This window comes from Carcharodon carcharias, chromosome 7, assembly GCF_017639515.1.
Source record: "Carcharodon carcharias isolate sCarCar2 chromosome 7, sCarCar2.pri, whole genome shotgun sequence".
NCBI classification, from domain to species: domain Eukaryota; kingdom Metazoa; phylum Chordata; class Chondrichthyes; order Lamniformes; family Lamnidae; genus Carcharodon; species Carcharodon carcharias.
The window spans coordinates 157,189,339-157,214,559 of record NC_054473.1 but is presented as its reverse complement, the minus strand read 5'-3'; the positions used below and the strand labels follow the sequence as shown (position 1 = coordinate 157,214,559).

General features: G+C 41.9%; 2 protein-coding genes across 4 annotated transcripts in view; one reads left to right on the top strand and one right to left on the bottom strand.

The window, feature by feature from the left end:
- Positions 1–8,555: 8,555 nt before the first annotated feature.
- On the bottom strand, positions 8,556–17,163 carry nip7 (NIP7 nucleolar pre-rRNA processing protein). The gene is made up of 5 exons (XM_041190883.1): positions 16,990–17,163; positions 14,332–14,418; positions 13,896–14,034; positions 13,556–13,696; positions 8,556–9,217 (listed from the first exon to the last, which is right to left on the bottom strand). The coding sequence occupies exons 1-5, from the start codon at positions 17,043–17,045 to the stop codon at positions 9,098–9,100; spliced, it is 543 nt and encodes a 180-aa protein (XP_041046817.1). The 5' UTR covers positions 17,046–17,163; the 3' UTR covers positions 8,556–9,097.
- Positions 17,164–17,460: 297 nt separating this feature from the next.
- The window catches only part of znf276 (zinc finger protein 276), a 38,680-nt gene continuing 30,919 nt past the window's right edge, over positions 17,461–25,221 (top strand). Inside the window, exon 1 of one of the 3 annotated variants that reach the window (XM_041191759.1) lies at positions 17,461–17,927. In XM_041191759.1, the coding sequence (XP_041047693.1) occupies positions 17,762–17,927 (166 nt within the window). In that variant the 5' untranslated portion in view covers positions 17,461–17,761. Of the gene's footprint in view, positions 17,928–20,878; positions 21,019–25,221 lie in introns of those variants that run through there. The other 2 variants (XM_041191758.1, XM_041191760.1) reach the window with 2 other exon arrangements.

The following is a 25,221-nucleotide window of genomic DNA, read 5'->3' as shown; positions in this document are numbered from 1 at the left end:
CCACCACTGAACATCAAGCCATTGTTTCCAGGACTGTCACTGACCTCATCTCCTCTGGGGATCTTCCTCCCACAGCTTCCAACCTGATAGTCGCCCAACCTCGGACGGCCCGCTTCTATCTCCTACCCAAAATCCACAAACAGAACTTTCCCAGTTGACCGATCGTGTCAGCTTGCTCCTGCCCCACGGAACTCATTTCTCATTATCTTGACTCCCTTCTCTCTCCCCTTGTCCAGTACCTTCCCACCTACATCCGTGATTCCTCTGACACCTTAAGTCACATCAACAATTTCCAGTTCCCTGGCCCCAACTGCTTCTTCTTCACCATGGACATCCAATCCCTCTACACCTCCATCCCCCACCAGGATGGTCAGAGGGCCCTTAGCTTCTTCCTCGAACAGAGGCCCGAACAATCCCCATCCACTACTACTCTCCTCCGTCTGGCTGAACTAGTTCTAACACTGAACAATTTCTCCTTCAACTCCTCTCACTTCCTCCAAATAAAAGGTGTGGCTATGGGTACCCGCATGGGCCCCAGCTTTACCTGTCTCTTTATGGGGTATGTGGAACATTCCTTGTTCCAGTCCTACTCCGGCCCCCTTCCACAACTCTTTCTCCGGTACCTCAATGATTACTTCGGTGCTGCTTCATGCTCTTGTCGGGACTTGGAAAAATTTATTAATTTTGCTTTCAATCTCCACCCCTCCATCATTTTCACGTGGTCCATCTCTGACACTTCCCTTCCCTTCCTTGACCTCTCTGTCTCAATCTCTGGTGATAGACTGTTCACCAATATCCATTACAAGCCTACCGACTCCCACAGCTACTTCGACTACAGCTCCTCACACCCTGCTTCCTGTAAGGACTCCATCCCATTCTCTCAGTTCCTTCGCCTCCGTCGCATCTGGTCCGATGATGCTACCTTCCAAAACAGTTCCTCTGACATGTCCTCCTTCTTCCTTAACCGAGGTTTTCCACCCACGGTCGTTGACAGGGCCCTCAACCGTGTCCGGCCTATCTCCCACGCATCCGCCCTCACGCCTTCTCCTCCCTCCCAGAAACATGATAGGGTCCCCCTTGTCCTCACTTGTCACCCCACCAGCCTCCGCATTCAAAGGATCATCCTCCGCCATTTCCGCCAACTCCAGCATGATACCACCACAAAACACATCTTCCCTTCACCCCCCCCTGTCAGCATTCCATAGGGATCGTTCCCTCCGGGACACCCTGGTCCACTCCTCCATCACCCCCTACTCCTCAACCCCCACCTATGGCACCTCCCCATGCCCACGCAAAAGATGTAACACCTGCCCCTTCACTTCCTCTCTCCTCATTGTCCAAGGGCCCGAACACTCCTTTCAAGTGAAGCAGCATTTCACTTGCATTTCCCCCAACTTAGTCTACTGTATTCGTCGCTCCCAATGCGGTCTCCTCTACATTGGAGAGACCAAACGTAAACTGGGCAACCGCTTTGCAGAACACCTGCGGTCTGTCCACAAGAATGACCCAAACCTCCCTGTCGCTTGCCATTTTAACACTCCACCCTGCTCTCTTGCCCACATGTCTGTCCTTGGCTTGCTGCATTGTTCCAGTGAAGCCCAACGCAAACTGGAGGAACAGCACCTCATCTTCCGACTAGGCACCTTACAGCCTTCCGGACTGAATATTGAGTTCAACAATTTTAAGTCTTGAACTCCCTCCTCCATCCCCACCCCATTTCTGTTTCTTCCCCCTTCCTTTTGTTTTTTCCAATAATTTATATAGATTTTTCTTTTCCCACCTATTTCCATTATTTTTAAATCTTTTATGCTCCCCCCACCCCCACTAGAGCTGTACCTTGAGTGCCCTACCATCCATTCTTAATTAGCACATTCATTTAGATAATATCACCAACTTCAACACCTGTGTTCTTTTGTCTGTGACATCTTTTGATGATCTGCTCTTATCACTGCTTCCTTGTCCCTACAACCACACCCCCCCCTCCACTTCTTCCCCCCCTACCCCCCAACCTTAAACCAGCTTATATTTCACCCTCTCCTTGGATTCACCTAGTTCTGTTGAAGGGTCATGAGGACTCGAAACGTCAACTCTTTTCTTCTCCGCCGATGCTGCCAGACCTGCTGAGTTTTTCCAGGTAATTCTGTTTTTGTTTTGGATTTCCAGCATCTGCAGTTTTTTTGTTTTTATCTATGGACTTGGGTGTCTATGTGCATAAATCACTGAAGATGGCAGGGCGGGTTGGGAAAGCAGTAAATGAGTTACACTGAATCATGGGTTATAAATAGGGGCACAGTATACAAAGCAAGTTATGAACTTTCATAAAACATTGGTTCAGCCTCAATGAGAAGGATGTGAACATTTTAGAAATGGTGCAGAGAAAATTTACATGAATGGTTCCGAAGTTGAGACTTCAGTTGTGTGGATAGATTGACAAAGATAGGCTGTTTTCCTTGGAGAAGAGAAGGTTGCGAGAAGATTTGTTAGAGGTATTCAAGATTATGAGGCGTCTGGACAAAATAAATGTCCATTGGCAGAAGGTCAAGAACCCCAAGGTGATTGACAAAAGAACCTGGGATGACATGAGGAAAAATTTCTTTATGCAACAAATAGTTTGGATCTGGAATGAACTTAGATTGTAGTGGAGACAGATTGAATTGTGGTTTTCAAAAGGGAACTGGATAATAATCACTGAACAAAGGCAAAAACATAAACTCAAGCTGCTTCACCGAATAGAATTGAAAAAAATCACATCACAGCAGTGCACACTTAAACACACAAACATACTGCATGTATTTTCTGCATATAAGTGTCCTTGCTCCAAAACTGCAACATTCAGAAATTTGGATAATTATTTAAAGAGAAAAGCTTTTGCAGGGCTACAGGGAAAAGACAAAATGGGACTAGCTGAGTTGTTGCAGAGAACCAACCCAGAGATGATGTGCTGAATGACCTCCTTCTGTGCTGTAACCATTCAATGGTTCTAGTATAGATACATTCAAGGAACTTAATAAAGACATGAGGAGAAAAGAAGCTGAAGTTACCCTGACAGTGTGGTCAAGAAGGGTGGGAGGGGCCTTGGGTGGAATATAAACACTAGCATAGGTGGGCCAAATGGCCTGTTTCTGTGCTGTAAATTCCATGTAAAGCTACCAGCAGGAAATACAAACACTATTTCAAAGCATTTCACATCCTCAGGCCACTATGGCCAAGGAACTAACATTCAGCAGGCAAACAATCAGTAGGATACTGATGCTACTTTAGACCCCGGTAACCTGCAGCTTCAAAGGTCCTGAAACGCCTGTTTATGAGTAAGCAGGGAGTTGTGAGGTCTGTATTTTTTTTTAGTCAGGGAGCTGTACTGCTGCTGCTGCACATTGACTCAGAGACATTCAGCAGCAGTAGCATGAGGCCTGGGATGCTGGGCCCAGCTTTCCCTCCACCACCTCTTAACCACCCCAGACTCCAGATTCACAGCCACACCACAAGTTCCAGAGATTCCGGTCAACTCTTACTATCCGATCTGAATTCAAACTCCAGGAACTTGTGGCCAAACATGCCCTTATGCCCCACATAATAACACAGATAGAATTCACTCGACATGTCCCCATGCAGCTGCCTCTGCGTCACACATCTAGCAGTTCCATGTGGTCGAGAGAGGATTTCCCTCCAGTTCAAATTGTTGCTATCAATGAAGCAAATCCCCCTACATGTGTTACTTCTGGAAACAAGTAGCTTCAATACTGGAGGCAGATCTTACAGATTGAAAATCCAGTCAGATGATAAATGGAGTAGATTCCACTGAGGTCAGTGGAAAGAAAAATCAAGTGGGGCAAAATAAGTGAGGAGTTGAGAAATTGCTGACCCCATATCTGACCAATTACAGCATGCATGGTCCCTGTATTCTGCTGGACCAAGAGATCACTATCCAACATACATACCTTGTGAAGAGCAGAATGGGTTTTTGCCATGTATCTGTGAATCATTACGTGCAGTCAATATCTTCACCAAATAAAGGCAAAAACAAAATTTCAAGCTGCTTCTCCAAATAGAATTGAAAAAAATCACATCACAGCAGTGCACACATAAAGACACAAACATACTGCATGTATTTTCTGCACATAAGTGTCCATGCTCCAAAACTGCAACATTCAGAAATTTGTCATTTAATTACCTGATAATAGGTACCTGTTTTAAATGAAAATACAAATGAATAAGGCTTTATTTTGAAAGTAAAATGATTTCTGTAATTTTGTACCATTTTTATAAAACACCAATTAAGTCACTGATATTCAAAAAACTATCTCTACAGCTGAGCAATAAAGATTATTGATGTGCTGAGGAATTCAATACAGTGCAGTGCAGTCATTGAAAGTGTATCTATAATTTCATGCCTACATTATATTAAATGTTCTGCAACACATTTTTCTAATATATAGTACCAAAATGTTAATGAAGTACTCAAGTACAAACAACTGTTGAGTGGAAAATATCCTGCACTAAAAGCAAGCGAATATTGCTGCTTGTCAAAAGTGAGCGCCAAAGATCGAGACACTCAATTGTACTTATGGGGAATGAACGTGATGATTAATTGTTGACTAGTGACCAGTTATTTTGCATATAAATCACAATATACTATTAAGATGGAAGTAAACTGTCTTTTAATTTGCACTTTACTGAAACTTAGTAAATCAAAACCCTAATGTCATTCCAATTCTAATAAAGAGCGGAAGTTTGGGGTTTGTAATTTGATTGATGTGGAAAAACATTTCTCACACATAATACCTTTTTGTTGTAAAATACTCCTCACACATTGTTTAACAAAAGTCAGAACTTGGGTGCATCACCCTGTTTCTTATGTAATTTTATGTGCTTCGTATTTCTTCTGTTCCAAGACAATGTTGACAAATAAATGCTACCACCAACTCTGCAAAACTTGCTCCCGTAGACTGTATCAAACTGTTCCCCTTTGCTACAAAATACAAAGTATCACCAAGCGAACATTTTACAGATTCGGTCTTTTATCTTTTTACCTGTGAGGTATTCAGTGTCCACCAGCAGATGACAAGTTTTTTTTTTCTACTGTTAAACCTTTAATTATTGCCACTGTGGGGAACATTAGAAAGTTCTGATTAATCAACTTTGAAAAGTTTAATTTCAGATGCAAATTAGGTTTCTTAAATAATGTTAGCAAGGTCAGTGGAAAGAAAAATTAAGTGGGGTGTATAACGGATGGGCAATCAGCAGAGTTTACCATCCAGCAGTGAATATTAAAATCTTTAAATAGGTGGTGCCGGAGTGGCACTCCAGCAGCACTACACCCCTGCATCAGCATTCTTTGGCTGCATAGACATTGGAAGGAATTTTAATCTAACTCTCCAGTCAAGGAACTGATAGGATTGGATAGAAAGCTTAATTTATACCTTGTTACGAAAGTATTTAATTTTCATAATACTTTTCTGCTTTATTGCTAGGTAGGTTTATGGATATGAGAAAGTTGAGTTTGCCTGCGTGATTTAATTATATTTGGAGCCAGGTAGGCTGCAAGTTTGGAATTATCAAAAGAAGCTAGGTGTAGAACTGTGTTTGAAATGCTAATGAATAAACGTGGATGCTGGCTTAGCATGTAAAGTGTGAAGGGAATTTGCACTTTTAGATAAACAAAGGGATTGTTTGGATTTGCAAAGGGTGTTAGTATGTTTACAACTAGCCAGATAAACAAGGCTAAGGAATGTGTTTATTTTTCCTAAAGGTTGCTGACAATATTGGCAACATGAAAGCTTTTATATTATGGGAAAGGTGCCATTCCAAGGACACATGGATTTACATATTAGAGAGAAACATGAAGGAGAATGAAATACGATGTGAGAGGGCCATGTAAGATCTAACAGAAGTGTGTGAAACAGCCTTCAAGAAGTCTCCAGCCATTTGTGCGTAAGTCGGCTGTGTCCAGTAACTGAAGTTGGGGAAAAGCCATTTGGAATTCCACTGTCAAGTGGGTTAACTTGGTTTTCTTTTATCTAAAATCTATTTTGGACTGTTGCCTGAAAGGGTGTGTGTAGTTGGGAGTCAGGTTAATTAGGAATTTTAAGAGTCGTTAAAGTAGTAAGTAATTGTATGTGCTTGAAATCTTTTATTTTGTTAATAAATATTTTAATTTAATTTCTAAAATCACTAAAGGTCTTGGTGGACTCATTACTTCAGAATTCAATGCACACATCTTGAAAAAAATTGTTAAGTTATCAGTTATCTAATCCTAAATTAATCTGGCCAATTTATAGCAATTTCAGGTATTGATCTTGGCTAGAAGTTTATAGGCAGAATTTTACACCAGCTGGATTTTACATTCCTGCTGAAGTCAATGGAGTTTAGAATGGCTCGCCACATTTTACGGCCCCATCATAAAATTCTGGCCGTAATCAGCGAGCACTTAACGATGAATTAGTGATATAACTGAACTTTATAAACTTGTTACTTATGTCACCTATTTAATAATCTTAATTATTTGCATACTCAAAGTACTGCTATAATTCTAAAGTGAGTAAATAAATGCTAATTAAGAGTCAAAAATAACACATTCAGCCCATGCAGTGTGTTAGTGTTTGTATTTGATCAGTTGTAGTCCTAATCCCATATTCTCACTCTTTATTTCCCCTTTCCTGCAACCACTTGTCCAACTTATTTTTGTTGACAGTCTTTGCATCAATACTATCTCCAGTTCTGCCTTCCACTTTTATTTTATAATTGTCAAGAGTTAATTCACCTTGTAATTTTTGTGGAGCCTGTTGGGAAGTCGGTAGCATAAACATTTTTCAAGTCAAATTTAAACATCAATAACTCCTAAAATGGATGGCAAACCCAAAGGGTTATTATGAGAAAAGTGTGAGGCTTCATCTACTGTTCTTGATAAATACTTTTACGGGATAACGGTCAGAGTGTTCTTACACTCTCTTCCCCTCACCACGTTTAGCTCATCATGAACAACAGCATGCATGATTCACAACTTTCATTTAAATGGAAATATTTGTAATTATTTATTGCCTATCTCGACCTTGGGAAATCCCAATGTTTCACAGCCAATAAATTATTTTGGAAGTATAATCACTGTTGTAATGTAGGAAGCGCAGCAGCCAATGTGGGCACAGCAAGATCCCACAACCGCAATGTGATAAATGGAAATGTTGGTTGAGGGGTAGGTATTGGCTGAGACATCAGGAAGGAGTCCCCTGCCCTTCTTCGAAATAGTACCATAGAATCTTCCACATCCACTTTAAGACAGCAGAGGTTTCATCCAAAAGACTGCACACCACCAGTGCAGCACTCCCTCAGCCTAGTGTTTTAATGCAAAGACAACCCTATTATGCTTTAGTTAGGCGTTGGGAAAACAAATGCTAAATCAGAGAGATTAGGAGTATTTACAGAGGCTTAGTTGAAAGGATGGGTTTTGAAGTGGTTAGAGGCTAACTGTACAAGGATTATATTAGTTCCCATTTTAAAGTTGAAATTGTTTATTTTTATTATAAACTCATAACCACATTTATAATGATAAATACAATAATGCCCATTTAGGTAACACCTTCAAAGTAGTAAGATGTCCCACAGAATTTCAAAGGCAGATCAACAAAATTTGACACTAGAAATAATCGGGCAGGTAATCAAAAACTTGGTCAAAGAGGAAGATTTTAAGGAGCGTCTTAAGGACGTAGCAGGCTGCCAGTGGTGGAACAATTTTATTACATTATAATTACAGAACCTTTACAAGAGGGGTTGCTGTAGTTTCTCATTGGCAGGAGGGCATCTTTACAGTATGAGTTTAGAACAGTGCTCATTATAAATGTGCATGTAGGAATTCAAAATGAAATAAGTTGATCAAGAGTACATGCACATAAAATTTATATTACAGCAATTTGGGAAGCAAAGTTGGTTACTGCAGAAACTTTTATGCTCTAAAGGTTAAGGAACTGTTGTATACAAAACTGAAACAATGCAGCAGCCCCATCAGCAGAGGGCTGTAATTCTGGATTGAAAGTTTACATTTGCAGTTCCCATTATAAATGCAGACAGCAATTTATGATGGGAAAAAGTTTATGGTTTTGTAGACAGGAAGTGAACAAACATTGGAGGTTTAATGGATCAATAATGTCCAGTTATTTGAATACTGTGTAGCTCAATTTTCAAATTCCAGCTGAAAGGCAAGGGTATCAATATTACAGATCTGTTTTGTTGGAATGGACAACCTCATACTTCTCAATAATTACTCTGAACACTAGATTCCCGCAAAAAAAGGTCAGTCTTATGCAGTGTGATTATCAAATGTTTCATATTCTGTTGCCAAAGAAGACACATTCATGGACCTATTAACTCCGAGGTATAACGTTAGAATAAGACCCATAGAAGGAAGAAAATGAAAATCTAGTTCACCTGCTCCACTGGACCGGACTATATTCTGTTACTTCTTTTGATCAGCTGAACTTAATGTCTAAATTATAAAAACAAAAAAGCAACTAACAATGTAGAAATGTATCTAAAACTAATACATTTAAAGAACAGAGCGCAAGGAGTGAAAACAGTCTCTTTAATTACATTTATTCAAATATAACAAAATGATTTTCAATGCTTTCCAATTAAAACATGCCACTTAGCTACAAATGAACCACATGTGTACATATACATGTCCAGATGCCTAGGACAACTCTATCTTGTATCTCACTTTTTAACAAATTGGATTTTAGGGTTTTCAAATTACTCCATTATCTGAAATTTCAATATTATTTATAACCAAACAAGTAAAAAGGCCAAAAATTGGAAGCTCAATCACCAGTAACATTTTCCAAAAGAAAGTGCTCCTGTGTACAATTGTTAACAATTCTGAACTAATAACCTGCTTGGTTTACGAAAGATACTAACTTGGAAGCACGTTGCTATTACATGTTAGTAATTCAGATGAAAGTTAGTTGAAATCACTTCATTTCTCCATCAAAATTGGTTGTTGTGCATTTCCTTCTGAGGATGCCAGAGGAACCTGGTTAGTAAAGAGTGACCGTTGTTGATAATCTTCTCAGCTTGAGAACAAGTGTCTTTATGTGATTAGCAAGATGAGTTATGTGAGCGTGTCCTCATTCCGAATATACTCGCCAACATCAGCCTGGTGAAATACAACAATTGCCATGGGGTCCACTTTCCGGCAATCCTGGGTCGACTTTGCAGCAACTCCAAAGCCCTTCAGGAATAATTCAAAAATGTTAAAATGCTGTGAATTATATAATTTTACCACAGCTTAGCTCATCAGTTTTCTGCTGCTGCTTAAAAAGCCAGAACCAAGGGTAAACAAGGTGTCAACATTGAGAGTCACATTATAGCCCTGAAGTTGATTAGCGTTGCAAAAATAATTAAGCACTGAGAAAATGACTTTACTCAGCACCTTTAACTTGGAGGTAAAAGGAAAAGAACTAAACTAAAAAGAAACTAGTTTTAGGCTCAAAGGGAACGGGCAGCTGTATTTATGACCACTCATGACAGAGGTAACTTAGCAGATTTCAGGTTGTGAAGCAAATCTTTGAAAATTAATGTTAAATGTCATTGCATCTGTTAAAATAGTAATATCCTAAGAGTAAACCTTGATATATTGGACCAGAACTTCCAATCTCCGTTTGGTGGGGGGGGTGGGGGTGTACTTCAGGGGTACCCCAGAGATGTGCTGGGGTACCCCTTCTGGAAGTACGCACACAAGGACTGCACAGGAATTTCCCAGGAAGTTCAAACTTCCTTTGGGCAATTGCCTGACAGTTGCAACCCAATACTCCGATTTAAACCTGAGGCTTTGGATGGTTCCGACTTACTTAGCAGAATAGTTACCCAGGAAAAGTTGGAAGGATTAAAACCACATCTAACTCCTGGACAATTATAATACTAACCAACACCAACACCACCAGCAGCCCCCCGGCCTAAAGATAAAAACAAAAAACTGCGGATGCTGGAAATCCAAAACAAAAACAGAATTACCTGGAAAAACTCAGCAGGTCTGGCAGCATCGGTGGAGAAGAAAAGAGTTGTCGTTTCGAGTCCTCATGACCCTTCAACAGAACTGAGTGAATCCAAGGAAAGGGTGAAATATAAGCTGGTTTAAGGTGTGTGTGTGTGTGTGTGTGTGTGGGGGGGGGGGGGGGGGGGGGGGGGGGAGGAGAAGTGGAGGGGGGGGTGTGGTTGTAGGGACAATCAAGCAGTGATAGAAGCAGATCATCAAAAGATGTCACAGACAAAAGAACAAAAGAACACATAGGTGTTGAAGTTGGTGATGTTATCTAAACGAATGTGCTAATTAAGAATGGATGGTAGGGCACTCAAGGTATAGCTCTAGTGGGGGTGGGGGGAGCAGAAAAGATTTAAAAATATTTTAAAATAATGGAAATAGGTGGGAAAAGAAAAATCTATATAATTTATTGGAAAAAACAAAAGGAAGGGGGAAGAAACAGAAAGGGGGTGGGGATGGAGGAGGTAGTTCAGAACCTAAAGTTGTTGAATTCAATATTCAGTCCGGAAGATGAGGTGTTGTTCCTCCAGTTTGCGTTGGGCTTCACTGGAACAATGCAGCAAGCCAAGGACAGACATGTGGGCAAGAGAACAGGGTGGAGTGTTGGGTTGGGGGAGAGAAGTAGAGCAGGGTGGTGTGGTTGTAGGGACAAGCAAGCAGTGATAGGAGCAGATCATCAAAAGATGTCACAGACAAAAGAACACAGAGGTGTTGAAGTTGGCGATATTATCTAAACGAATGTGTTAATTAAGAATGGATGTTAGGGCACTCAAGGTACATCTCTAGTGGGCTAGTGGGTGTGGGGTGGAAAGGCTAGCACGGCATGAAAGATTTAAAAATAATGGAAATAGGTGGGAAAAGAAAAATCTATGTAAATTATTGGAAAAAACAAAAGGAAGGGGGCAGAAACAGAAAGGGGATGGGGATGGAGGAGGGAGTTCAAGATCTAAATGTGTTGAATTCAATATTCAGTCCGGAAGGCTGTAAAGCGCCTAGTCGGAAAATGAGGTGTTGTTCCTCCAGTTTGCGTTGGGCTTCACTGGAACAAAGCAGCAAGCCAAGGAACGACATGTGGGCAAGAGAGCAGGGTGGAGTGTTGAAATGGCAAACGACAGGGAGGTTTGGGTCATTCTTGCGGACAGACCGCAGGTGTGCTGCAAAGTGGAAGCCCAGTTTACATTTGGTCTCTCCAATGTAGAGTAGACCACATTGGGAGCAACGAATACAGTAGACTAAGTTGGGGGAAATGCAAGTGAAATGCTGCTTCACTTGAAAGGAGTGTTTGGGCCCTTGGACGGTGAGGCTAGAGGAAGTGAAGGGGCAGGTGTTACATCTTTTGCGTGGGCATGGGGAGCTGCCATAGGTGGGGGTTGAGGAGTAGGGGGTGATGGAGGAGTGGACCAGGGTCTCCCGGAGGGGACGATCCCTACGGAATGCCGACAGGGGGGTGAAGGGAAGATGTGTTTGGTGGTGGCATCATGCTGGAGTTGGCGGAAATGGTGGAAGATGATCCTTTGAATGCGGAGGCTGGTGGGGTGACAAGTGAGGACAAGGGGGACCCTATCATGTTTCTGGGAGGGAGGAGAAGGCGTGAGGGCGGATGCGCGGGAGATGGGCCGGACACAGTTGAGGGCCCTGTCAACGACTGCTGGTGGAAAACCTCGCTTAAGGAAGAAGGAGGACATGTCAGAGGAACTGTTTTTGAAGGTAGCATCATCGGAACAGATGCGACGGAGGCGAAAGAACTGAGAGAATGGGATGGAGTCCTTACAGGAAGCAGGGTGTGATGAGCTGTAGTCAAGGTAGCTGTGGGAGTCGGTAGGCTTTTAATGGATATTGGTGGACAGTCTATCACCAGAGATTGAGACAGAGAGGTCAAGGAAGGGAAGGGAAGTGTCAGAGATGGACCACGTGAAAATGATGGAGGGGTGGAGATTGGAAGCAAAAGTAATAAATTTTTCCAAGTCCCGACTCGAGCACGAAGCAGCACCGAAGTAATCATCGATGAACCGGAGAAAGAGTTGTGGAAGGGGGCCGGAGTAGGACTGGAACAAGGAATGTTCCACATACCCCATAAAGAGACAGGTATAGCTGGGGCCCATGCGGGTACCCATAGCCACACCTTTTATTTGGAGGAAGTGAGAGGAGTTGAAGGAGAAATTGTTCAGTGTGAGAACAAGTTCAGCCAGACAGAGGAGAGTAGTGCTGGATGGGGATTGTTCGGGCCTCTGTTCGAGGAAGAAGCTAAGGGCCCTCTGACCATCCTGGTGGGCGATGGAGGTGTAGAGGGATTGGACGTCCATGGTGAAGAGGAAGCAGCTGGGGCCAGGGAACTGGAAATTGTTGATGTGACTTAAGGTGTCAGAGGAATCACGGATGTAGGTGGGAAGGGACTGGACAAGGGGAGAGAGAAGGGAGTCAAGATAACGAGAAATGAGTTCTGTGGGGCAGGAGCAAGCTGACACAATCGGTCTACCGGGACAGTTCTGTTTGTGGATTTTGGGTAGGAGGTAGAAGCGGGCCATCCAAGGTTGGGCGACTATCAGGTTGGAAGCTGTGGGAGGAAGATCCCCAGAGGAGATGAGGTCAGTGACAGTCCTGGAAACAATGGCTTGATGTTCAGTGGTGGGGTCATGGTCCAGGGAGAGGTAGGAGGAAGTGTCTGCGAGTTGACGCTCAGCCTCTGCGAGGTAGAGGTCAGTGCGCCAGACAACAACAGCACCACCCTTGTCAGCGGGTTTGATGACAATGTTAGGGTTGAACCTGAGAGAATGGAGTGCAGTAAGTTCAGAGAGAGAGATTAGAATGGATGAGAGGAGCAGAGAAATTGAGACGACTAATGTTGCGCCAACAGTTCTCAATGAAAAGATCAAGAGAAGGTAAGAAACCAGAGGGAGGGGTCCAGGTGGAGGGACTCCTGACTACTGACTACCCTCCTGACTACTGACTACCCTCCTGACTACCCATTCCCACTGACCTCCCCCACCCACCAACTACCCACCTGACTGGAATTAAAAGTCTGATGATGACCATGAAACCATTACCGATTGTTGTAAAAACCCACCAGGTTCACTAATGTCCTTTAGGGAAGGAAATCCACTGTCCTTACCTGGTCTGGCCTACATGTGACTCCAGACCCACAGCAATGTGGTTGACTCTTAAAATGTTCTGTGAATTCGGGATGGACAATAAATGCTGGCCTAGCCAGTGATGCCCACATCCCGTGAAAGAATTTTTAAAAAACGGGCAAGGCTTCACTTTCCCCGATATTGGTGCATAACACTGGAAGGACTGTGGAGCTGCTGTGCTACACGTTTCTCATCCTGCCGGGGTCAGAGGTCCAGGTGAGAAATGTGTAGCTCACAATGTGGATAAGTAAAAAGGAGTGGAGTGGAAAATAAACAGTGATTGCTACTCCTTGGAAGTTCTGGGCCATTATAGTCAGAGTTTGTCTCTTTGACCCCTCCAACAGAATGGTTTTGGTTATGTTTCAATAGTTGTTGAGGGACAGACAAGCCTTTCTCTTACCAGTGGAATGTCAGCCATGGAATATACCACTACACCTTGGTATTGTGCAGTGTTTTCTGTAATTCGACCCAAACCAGATTTCAATATATGGTTTCCGTATAGGAAAGATTGTTCTGTTCCAGGTTTTACCCACACTTTGTACTGAAATAAAAAGAAACAATTACTCTGTATAATGGAACAATTCAAAATATAGTTAAGATTGAAAGTCCATATGTATTTTCAAGTATTTAGCATTCTAATATTCATGAAATACAGTTCCAACAATGCCCATATTAAAATAGCACTAAATTCCCATTCACAGAAATGCTTCTACCAGTTAGCAGAACACCACATCACCTACCTTAGCATAAGGAGCAAGATAGTCGAGCGCTGTAATGTGAAGTCGAAATTTTAAAGTTTTGGTGAATTTTCCAAAGCAGGTTCCCAACGAAACAAGTTTATCTCGAGAGATATTTGTTGCCAATTTCAGGATTTTCTCACTACAGGAGATAATAAAACAAATTTCAGGTATATTTTGTAACAATGTCCTTTCCAGTTAGCACTGTACAAATATTTTTTTCTTAAAAAACTTTAATCATAGCCAAGATGTAATGTGCACTTTCACAGCTGTTCATTCTGCTCTTCAGGAAAACTAATGCACAAATTCTTGAACCTTTCCCTCATCCTTAAAACAATTCTTTCCTCAATTTCCCAATCTCTAATATACTTCAGTTGAAATCTCTTTCTCTCTCTCAAAGCCAGGAGTGTAGGATTTAAAAACTTATTGCACTTCTTACCTGACGTAATAAACACGATCCTTGTGTAAACGGAAGCAATAGGTTCCATCTGGACGATCCACTAGTAACTTAATATTCTCTCCAATACTGAAAAATAGTCGAACATTATAAAATGACTTCTTAACTTGTGTGTTCCAAAGTTAGTGCTCTATTTGCCAAACAGTACTTAGAAGATGACCACACAATTATCAGTACTTAGTACAGAAATATAACTAGTCGTCTGATAGTACAGAACTTGAGTATCGCTGAAAAAAGAGATATGTTGAAGTTTTCATCTTGCACTCATCAGGACACTTCACAAGAATACCAATATAAGTGGAAAACAATTTGTACTATATGAGAATGTTGATTGGTTGGCAAGTGGATTCTAACTGGTAGAGGCATTGCCATGGAGAATGCACCAATTGAGTCTATTTGCCATTCAATCAGCACTCTGTTCTAATACAGTATAAATTGTTTTCTCCTTATATTGGTGTTCTTGCCAAGTATCTTGATGAGTGCAAGACGAAAAGCTTTGACAGGTCTCTTTTTCTCCGCAATACTCAAGAATATAACTGTCCAGTAAAATAATCAATAACTTGCTAGACTACACACTTACAACTACGAGAAGTTTAAGACCAATGGAATCTAGCTAAAGAAAACCCTTAATACTGCATGGTGAGGAAGATTTTAAAAATAGGCAAATATGATTTCCAGCCCAAAACAATATCGCACAATTTCATAACAAAAACAGAATTACCTGGAAAAACTCAGCAGGTCTGGCAACATCGGCGGAGAAGAAAAGAGTTGACGTTTCGAGTCCTCATGACCCTTCCACAGTTCGAGTCCTCATGACCCTTCCACAGTTCTGTAGAAGGGTCATGAGGACTCGAAACGTCAACTCTTTTCTTCTCCGCCGATGTTGCCAGACCTGCTGAGTTTTTCCAGGTAATTCTGTTTTTGTTTTGGATTTCCAGCATTCGCAGTTTTTTGTTTTTATCGCACAAGTTCATGTCAACACTCAAGTACTTCATTCAAGGCTCAGTACTCCCATACTCCTGGCAAATGGGGAGGATTTTCCAGCAGCCTTCAATACATTGCCATCATGGCTTTTTAAGTTTTTTTGCTCATCAAGATGTTGGTGCTGGGAAAGGAACATTTTTCGTTTCAAAACTGTCGAAATTAAGCACTCCTAGATCAGGTACTGTGGTTAGAAACAGCATAACTGCCTCTACTCTGTCCCAGCAATGTACGCCAGTCCGAAGTCTTTAAAAAAAGCTCCCTAATATTAAGTGCAACAGGAGCCAAAGTGGCCCCTAGTCAGTCCCAGTGGCTGGAAATGCAAGTTTCAGCCACGTTGTTAAATCTCCAAAAGTTTATTCCGAATTGGATAACAAGCAGCAATATATATTAGATAAAAACAAAAAACTGCGGATGCTGGAAATCCAACAGAATTACCTGGAAAAACCCAGCAGGTCTGGCAGCATCAGTGGAGAGGAAAAGAGTTGACGTTTCGAGTCCTATGACCCTTCAACAGAACTAGATGAGGGGTGAAATATATGCTGGTTTAAGGTTGGCGGGGAGGGGGGTGGGGGGGGGGGGGGGGGGTGGTGTTGGGTTGGGGGAGAGAAGTGGAGCGGGGTGGTGTGGTTGTAGGGACAAGCAAGCAGTGATAGGAGCAGATCATCAAAAGATGTCACAGACAAAAGAACACGGAGGTGTTGAAGTTGGCAATATTATCTAAACGAATGTGTTAATTAAGAATGGATGTTAGGGCACTCAAGGTACATCTCTAGTGGGCTAGTGGGTGTGGGGTGGAAAGGCTAGCACGGCATAAAAGATTTAAAAATAATGGAAATAGGTGGGAAAAGAAAAATCTATGTAAATTATTGGAAAAAACAAAAGGAAGGGGGCAGAAACAGAAAGGGGGTGGGGATGGAGGAGGGAGTTCAAGATCTAAATGTGTTGAATTCAATATTCAGTCCGGAAGGCTGTAAAGCGCCTAGTCGGAAGATGAGGTGTTGTTCTCCAGTTTGCGTTGGGCTTCACTGGAACAATGCAGCAAGCCAAGGACAGACATGTGGGCAAGAGAGCAGGGTGGAGTGTTGAAATGGCAAGCGACAGGGAGGTTTGGATCATTCTTGCGGACAGACCGCAGGTGTTCTGCAAAGTGGAAGCCCAGTTTATGTTTGGTCTCTCCAATGTAGAGTAGACCACATTGGGAGCGACGAATACAGTAGACTAAGTTGGGGGAAATGCAAGTGAAATGCTGCTTCACTTGAAAGGAATGTTTGGGCCCTTGGACGGTGAGGAGAGAGGAAGTGAAGGGGCAGGTGTTACATCTTTTGCATGGGCATGTGGAGGTGCCATAGGTGGGGGTTGAGGAGTAGGGGGTGATGGAGAAGTGGACCAGGGTGTCCCGGAGTGAATATATATATAAATTAAGCAATATATATTATCTATATATGTAAGTGTAAAATATACACATTATTATACACACACAGGTGGAATCCCCCAGCTTGCCCCCATCTCTAAGCTTGGATTCACTCAATTGCTTTTTATCCCTGTCCTCCTCCCCCAACCCTGAACCAGGCACCGAAGCGAAGCAGACTTGGCCAACCACAGCGATTCACTGGATATTTCGGTACAATAAACCGGATGCCGCGGCCTGATACTCACTATTTGGCCAGTTTCTCAAACAGGAGCCTGGTCTCCTCCTCCGTCAGTGGCCGCATCTCCAACAGCACGCGCTCAGCCGGAACCGGAACGAGAACCGGCCTTCACCAAGGCATCCACAAGGCCGAAGCCGAGGCCGGAACCGGAACCGGCCGTAACCACGGCAACCACAGGGTCGGAACCGGAACCGGCCGTAACCAGGGCAACAACAGGGTCGGGACCCGGAACCAGGGCAAGCACAGGGCCGGAACCGGTAGTAACCATGGCAACAACAGGGTCGGGACCCGGAATCAGGGCAACCACAGGGCCGGCCTGCGGCCAGTTACGCAAACCCTTTAGAAAATAACTTCACTCGAGTTCATTATCTTGCGGAAAAATAACATCTTTAATTTAAAACGCCGGTGCTGAATTTTGTTGCGTTCTCAAACAATGGAGAGCTTTTATGTTTAATTTATCTCTAGCTGTCGGGGAACGGGAGGGATATTGATGCAGCGTTTAATTATAAATTGCGGCGGGCGCATTTGCTGTGATCCTGTTGAATTAAGATTAAAATGTCGAGACTGAGCAAGCTGTTCGAGGTGCCTTGGGCGTCAGTGTGACCAGAATGTGTCTATTGATAACTCCCGTTTTCACCGCAGGAACTGTTTTCTCGGTGCCGATGTGCAGTCCGGAGCGTTTATCCGCGCGGTTCCCTTTCCGCCCGTTTCCGGTTGTTTCCCGTTCGCCCGGGTGACGGTTTTTAAATTTTTTAACTTTTGACTCGAGGGAAAAGAACATGAAGCGGAACAAACGCGGCCGCTTCGTGTCGGTAGCGATGGCTCAGAAGATGGAAAGGCTGTCCGAGGCTCAACAGCAGCGGTGGGTTCGCACCGAGCGGCCGGGGCCCGAGGCCGGAGCTCCGCCAGGGGGAGCCGAGGCCCCCGAGCCCGGTTTGGAGTCAGGTCAGTGCCGCCCGCTGGGCCGACTGCTTCCGTTTCACTTTGAATGACCGTCACTCGTCGCCGAGTCTGTTTGTCCCCGGATTATCGTCAGCCCATCACCTTGACTCCTCCGTTCACTCACCCGCTCAGTGTGCGAGTGACTCCCCTTTCGCCCAGGAGCTCGGCTCTACTCTGGGGTCCACACTTAGGTGCAGCATTGCCGGAGGCACCGTCTTTCTGAGGAGACGCGAACCCCAGGCGCTGTCTGCCTATTCAGGTGGATGCGAGAGATCCTGTGGCACAGTTTAAAGAAAAACAGGAGAGTTAGCTGTCCTGTGACTCTGACAGACAGGCAGTCAGCCTGCTACCTAAACCTGTCAAACTCACTGATCCTTTATCACCTTTGTGATTTGTTGAGCCTTGCTGCGCCCAAATAAAAGGGAATCCCAAGCATATAAATAATAAAAGGGTGGTAAAAGAAAGAGCTGGGCCGATTAGGGATAAAAAAAAGGAGGCATGCACGTAGAGGCAGGAGAAATAGTGGAGGTATTAAACGAGTACTTTGCATTTGTCTTTACAAAGGAAGAAGATGCTACCCTGGCCGAGGTGAGAGAGGAGGTAACTGGTACATTGGAAGAATTTACAGTTGAGAAGAAGGTGTTAGAAAGGCTATCCTTCCTTAAAATCGATGAGGTACCAGGACTGGATGAGATGCATCCAAGGGCACTGAGGGAAGTGAGAGTAGAAATTGCAAAGGCACTTGTGATAATCTTCCAGTCTTCCTTAGACACAGGAGTGGTGCCAGAGGATTGGAGAATTGTGAATGTTTCACCGTTGTTCAAAAAAGGGTGCAAAGATGAAGCTGACAGCAACAGACCAGTCAGTTTGACTTCAGTGGTGGGGAAACTCATGAAAACTATAGTTTGGGACAAAATCAATAGTTGCTTAGACAAGTGCAGGATAACTAAGGAAAACCAGCATGAATTCATTAAGGGAAAGTCATGTTTAACTAACTCACTGGAGTTTTTTGAGGAGGTGGCAGAGAAGTTTGATAAGCATAATGCTGTTGATGTGGTGTATTTGGATTTTCAAAAGGCATTTGATGCAGTACCATGCAGTAGACTTGTGAGCAAAATTCTAGCTAATATAATAAAAGGGAAAGTAAGCACTTGAATAAGAAATTGGCTGAGTGACAGGAAACAGAGAGTAATGATAAATGGTTGTTTTTCAGATAGGAGGAAGGTTTGTAGTGGAGTTTCCTAGGGGTCAGTGTTGGGACTCTTGCTGCTCTTGATATATATAAATATACTAGACTGTGGTGTGCAGGGCATGATTTCAAAATTTGCATATGATACAAAGATTCAAAATGTCAGTGTGATGAGGGTAGCTGTGAACTTCAAAAGGACCTGTTGGTGGAGTGGGCAGACAAGTGGCACATGAAGTTCAATGCAGAGAAATGTGATGTGATTCATTTTGGCAGAAAGAACATGGAGAGACAGTATAAAATAAAGGGAGAAACTCTAAAGGAAGTGCAGGAACGGAGGGACCTCGGTGTATATGTACGTAAGTCATTGAAGTTGGCAGGGCATGTTGAGAGAGCAGTTAATAAAGCATATAGCATCTTAGGCTTTATTAATAGGGTCATGTTGAATTTGTATAAGGCACTAGTTAGGCTTCATCTGGAGTACTGAGACCATTTCTGGGTGCCATACTTGAGGAAGATGTGAAGGCATTGGAGAGAGTACAGAGGAGATTCACAAGAATGATTCCAGCGATAACGAATGGTAGCTATGAGGATTGATTAGAGAGGTTGGGACTGTCTTCCTTGGAGAAAAGAAGGCTGCGAGGAGACTTGATAGATGTATTCAAGATCATGGGGGGTAGGAACAGAGTAAATATTGAGAAACTGTTCCCACTCAAGAGAGCCTCGAGGACTAGAGAGCACAGATTCAAAATAATTGGCAAAAGGAGTAATAGCAGTGTGAGGAAAGATTTTCTCACCCAGAGGGCGGCTGGAATCTGGAACGAACTTCCTGAGAGGGTAGTGGAGGCAGGTTCGATTGAGGTATTCAAAAGTGATTTGGATTGCTATCTGAAAAGAAAGAATATGCAAGGTTATGGGAATAAGACAGGGGAGTGGGATTATGTGGAATGCCATTGCAGACTCGATGGGCCAATTGGCTTCCTGCACTGTAAAGATTCTCTGATTCTTTGAAATTGGATTACAAAGCAATGTTAACTAGACATATGAAGCTCAGGGATGTCTTGGAGATATGAAATGTACGATTTAGGCGATATATACTAAATTAATCCCAGAATTAAAGGAACTAGCTACCCTAGGACTTCTCACTGTTGAAAAACAGACTTGATAGAAGTATTTGAGATTCAGGGGTTTGGGATCATAAGTTTTTTCTGCCAAATCTCATAAAGATATGCTCTGTTAAATTGTATTTGTCACTTTTTTTAGATTTGTGCACATTGATCATTATTTGCTACTGCTACCAGTGTGGTGTCTTGTCATCTGTAAATTTAGACACAACTGACATGATTTCATTCTCCAAATCACTTACGAACACTGATTTCCATGGCACACCACTTAATTTGCCTGCTAACCAGTACCACCTCATACAGTACAAATTACTGCTGTCTATAGCACGACCGAATTCTAATCCAATTCAACAAACTGCTCAACATTGGCAAAGCCTTACACAGTGGTCAGTTATGTGGGGGATTGTCAACTGTCTCTGAAATCCTGGTATACAACATCAATTGTATAATTTCTATCCACTAAACCTTTAAATTCCCCAGAAATTCAATAAAGTAAGCACAATCTGCAATTACAGAAACCATATTCATTATTTGCAATTAACTCCTGTCACTCAACATCACTGATTAATTTTTATCACAGCGTCAAAACAATTTCCCAAGGTAATGCCCTATAATTTGATGGTTAATCCTCTTTTTCAAAATAGGAGTCAGATTTGTTACTGTCCAATCTTAAGTGTATGACCTGAGTCCATTCAGCACTGGAAAATATTGTTGAGAAGATTCACCATCCCTTCATAAATCCGTCAGAAAAATTGCCCAAGTCCTGGAGCTTTTTTGCTTTATGGTAATTTTCCCAATAGATCCTCTCTTGAGAGCTTGTAGATTTTGTGTCTACATTGACTGTTAAACTGTGTCTTCATTTTTGGTATTTCTCCCCCTATTTTATTCGTGATCGTGTTTGCAAAGTAATGGTTTTATATTTGAGCAACACTTTTGCCTTCAGTCTTGCATTGTCATTTCTTAATGGTACTACATTTCTTTGTATTCCTTTACTTCTGACAAATTTGAAGAAGGCTTTACTGTTCATGTTAACAGCTATGTATTTTTTGCATTTCCTCTTAACATCTTATTTCTTAGCATTTTGGATGCTATTATAGTTCTTTCTAGTGCCTTCCTTAGCTTTCTTAGTTATCAATGCTTTGCTTTAATCTTTTATTTCATCCATTCCTTTAGGGAAAATTTGCTTTTGCACCATAAAAGGAAATAATTTCAATGCTTTGATTTTGCTTCCAGATTCTTTGATGTAAATTTTTCCTGCCATTTTAATGCTTTCATGGACTCCTTCAAAATTCACAAAATTGGCTCGTCCAAAATGTATCATCTTTCTATAGTGTTCTGTCCTCAAATCTCCCCCTTTTATTCTTTTCTGAAGGCAACATTAACATTAAAAGATATTCTTTGGTCTCCATTACACTTAGTAAATGTCTGTGTGTGGAAATAACTCAGTCAGATTGAGCTTGATAATGTGCAGCTTTGGTGTCCTGTTTGTTTCTGGGCTGTGCATCAATCCCACACACTCTAGTCACCAGCGGCAATGCAAATTTCTGCCTCCACAACTTTACTTCCATTGCCCCAGCTTGTTTCCACTAGTGCTTAAAAGAAGAAAGAGCTTAGAATTATATAATATTTTTCACAACCTCCCAAAGTGCTTCACAGCCAATGAAGTACTTCTACAGTGTAGCAGTTTGCACACAAGCCACAAACAGCTATGAGATAAATTGCCAAATAATTTGTTGAGTAATATGTGTTGAGGGATAAATATTGGCCAGCATGCCAAGGGAAACCCCTCTACTCTTCATCGAACAGTAGTATGTCCTGAGAAGGCATACAAGGCCTCTAATTAATGTCTCATTCCAAAGATGGGACCTCTAACAGTGCAGCACTCCCTTGGGGACCTGCTGACACAGAAGTGAGTTCTCCCACTCAACCAAAGCTAATACCTAAAACCCTCAACCATTACTTTCACCTCTGACCTTGACACTAAATCTGCTGACCACTCAAGTTGCATAAACTCCTGCTTGTCTAAAATTCAGTTGCCCATATCTTGAACCCCTTTAAATTCTGTGCTCACCAATCTTCATTAGTATTCCAACCTCCTATGTTTAATCAAAATCCTCATCCTGATCTGGAAATTTCTCTAGAGACATGTTGTTCTGTACCTTTGCAGCTTCCTTTAGCCCTACATGTCAACTCAAGCCACCCATTCTTCTGACTTTTATATTTTTTTACATTTCCCTTCACTGTTCAATATATTTTTAAAAAATCCTCAAAGGTGTGATTTGCATACCTTTTAAATCACCATAAAGTAATAATAAGGGATTCAGATTTGTTACAGGTCTGCTTGACTAAGCCCATTTTCTGTTTGGATCAATAGGTGTGTGAATAATCGAATCAGAAATAAATTCTGTAGCTCAGTGATTTTCATAATTTTCCATGTGGCGTTCTTTCTAAACGTGAACAGAATTCTACAAATTCATCATATTAACTTCAGAAAAACAATATTGAACCTATAAAGGAAAGTGCTACCATTGTGGAACAGCTGTATTAGCATACAGAAATAACATGCCAGCAAATGCTGAAAAAATTCATGCAACAACATGGGCAGAAATCTGGCATGAGGGACCCTTGACATCCCCTTGAAGACAAACTTCCATCAATAAATAATTTTTTGTAATTATTTTAAGGTTTATTAAATGCAGCAATTTTTGCAGAAGTTGTCCACTGAAGTTTGTAAACATTGATTTTAGCACCTGTTATGGGAAAATCCTTTCCCTGGAAAGAATAGAAGTGTGTTGTGTCCAAGATTGTTCACAATTTCTCCTACCCAAGCAGAGAAATCTCCGATTTCCCAATTGAGTAAGAACCATGCTGTCAAGTCTCCCAGCTCTCAGAGTGGCTTATCTGGTACACATGGCAGGTCACTCTCATTTTGTTCAGCAAAATGTGGTCCTGGATGATAATACTTGTTCAACTTCAATATTACCACTGACTAGACATACTACCTGAGTTGCTCTTTTCTGGTCAAAGGACCAGATATGGTAATGTTCAAGCATTGGTTTGAAATATCTAGAATTTCCCCTTTTGCAGATGATTTTTTTTTGTAACAACCCTTTATTTGGGTGAGAGAAAATATTTTAACTGGAAAGTGCTTCTCTTTCCTGCTTACAATCATATTCATTTCTAACTTTTAGCCTTTTTATACACGTTCATTAGATTTTCCATTTGGCCCATCACTAAAGTTACTTGGATATCATGTCTTGCAAGGTATTCATTTTGGTTTGTCATCAATGAACAAATAATATCACATCCTTTCCTAGGCCACAATAAATCTGAAATGTATTTTGCGTGCACATAGACCAGTGACTTTTGTCTGCTTTATGATGCCTTTTCCCTGGGAGTCCGGGGTTACGGTGTTCCAGTACAGTGTATTCCTGAGGGTTCCGGGTACTGCACATACTTGCAGAATTCCTCTGCTGGTTAACATGCTTCATTAACAAATAAATAGCTATCTCCCAGAGACTTTCTTGATATTGTGCTTATTGTAGCTTAAACTATATTACAATAACACATTTGAAAATTAAATAGCCCTGAATTTCTATGGGAGTTATCACTGTTTCTCTAAGGTGAGAAACCACTGTAATTACATCAGGAAATGGGGAGAAACCCCTGTGAATATTTGGGATCTAGTAATTTAAAAATCCCACCAACCAAAACACCTGCCTGATGATTGACTGTTCACTGGTAGCAAGAGAATTTGATCTGATACATAAATGAAATCCATTGCTATCCAGAATGCTATATGTATGAACCTAAATATATGCTGATGCTGCTGAAAAGGAAAATGACTTTAACTAATCTGATAATGTCCCAGTTCTTCAGCTTTATGTCGCACTAGGTAGGTTTACAAACTGAACTTGCTTACTGGACAATAATCACCTGAGAGAATATCAAAGGGTCTGTGAAATAATATTTCTGTATCTTAAATTACTTCCACAACATTTCTGCTGTATAACAAAAAATAATGGTGTCAGCTACATAAAGCAAATCCATACTACCAGAAGTCATGATGAATTCTCTCAGAATATGTCCATGCATGCAAGGGCTGTTATACAGAAAAGTTTGAAAACCACAAACGTAAATACTGATTAAAAACCACCTCTTATCAATTATGGCTTTTAGTCTACCCTCTAAATTCCTTACTGAATGCTTAATATTCACTTGCCTCCCTGTCATATATTGAGATACCGTCTGTGTGAGGAGGACAATGTACAAATCATTCTTTGTTGCTTTTCCCTGAAAGCAATGATCCCAGTTGTATAGGTGTAAATAAAATAGAGGCTGAGCTGAAAGAAGAGATGGCGGGGAGTGTGTTTGACTGAGAGCTTGTTTATAAAGATGGATCAAGGCTTTTAAAGGGGGAGAGAGGCAGAGAGGTGTAGTGAGGTAATTCAGTGAATAATACAAGGCAGTAACAAGCAGTACCACAAATAGAATCAAACAGCACAGATGGAGCCCACTTGGCCGGAATGTGTTCATCAGTTCTTTGAAAGAGCTATCCAATTAGTCCTTTGCTCTTTACCCATTGTCCTGCAATTTTTCTCCTTTTCGAGTATATTACCAATACTCTTTTGAATCTTACAATTGAATCTACTTCAATGTATTCCAGATAACTCGCTGCATTTAAAAAAAAAAAGTTCTCTTCATCCCCTCTCTAGTTCTTTTGGCAATTATTTTCAAACTGTTTCCTCTGGTTTCCATCCTTCCTGCTTTTGGAAACCATTTCTTATTTACTCTTATAAAAATCCCTCATATTTTGGACACTTCCGTTAAATCTCCCCTTAATCTTCTCTGCTCCAGGGAGAACAATCACAGCTTCTCTCACCCCTGATACCATTCTTGTACGTTTTCTTTGCACCCCCTCCAAAGCTTTGACACCTTTCCTAAAGTGTGTGCCCAGAATTGGACACAGGACTCCAACAGAGGCCTA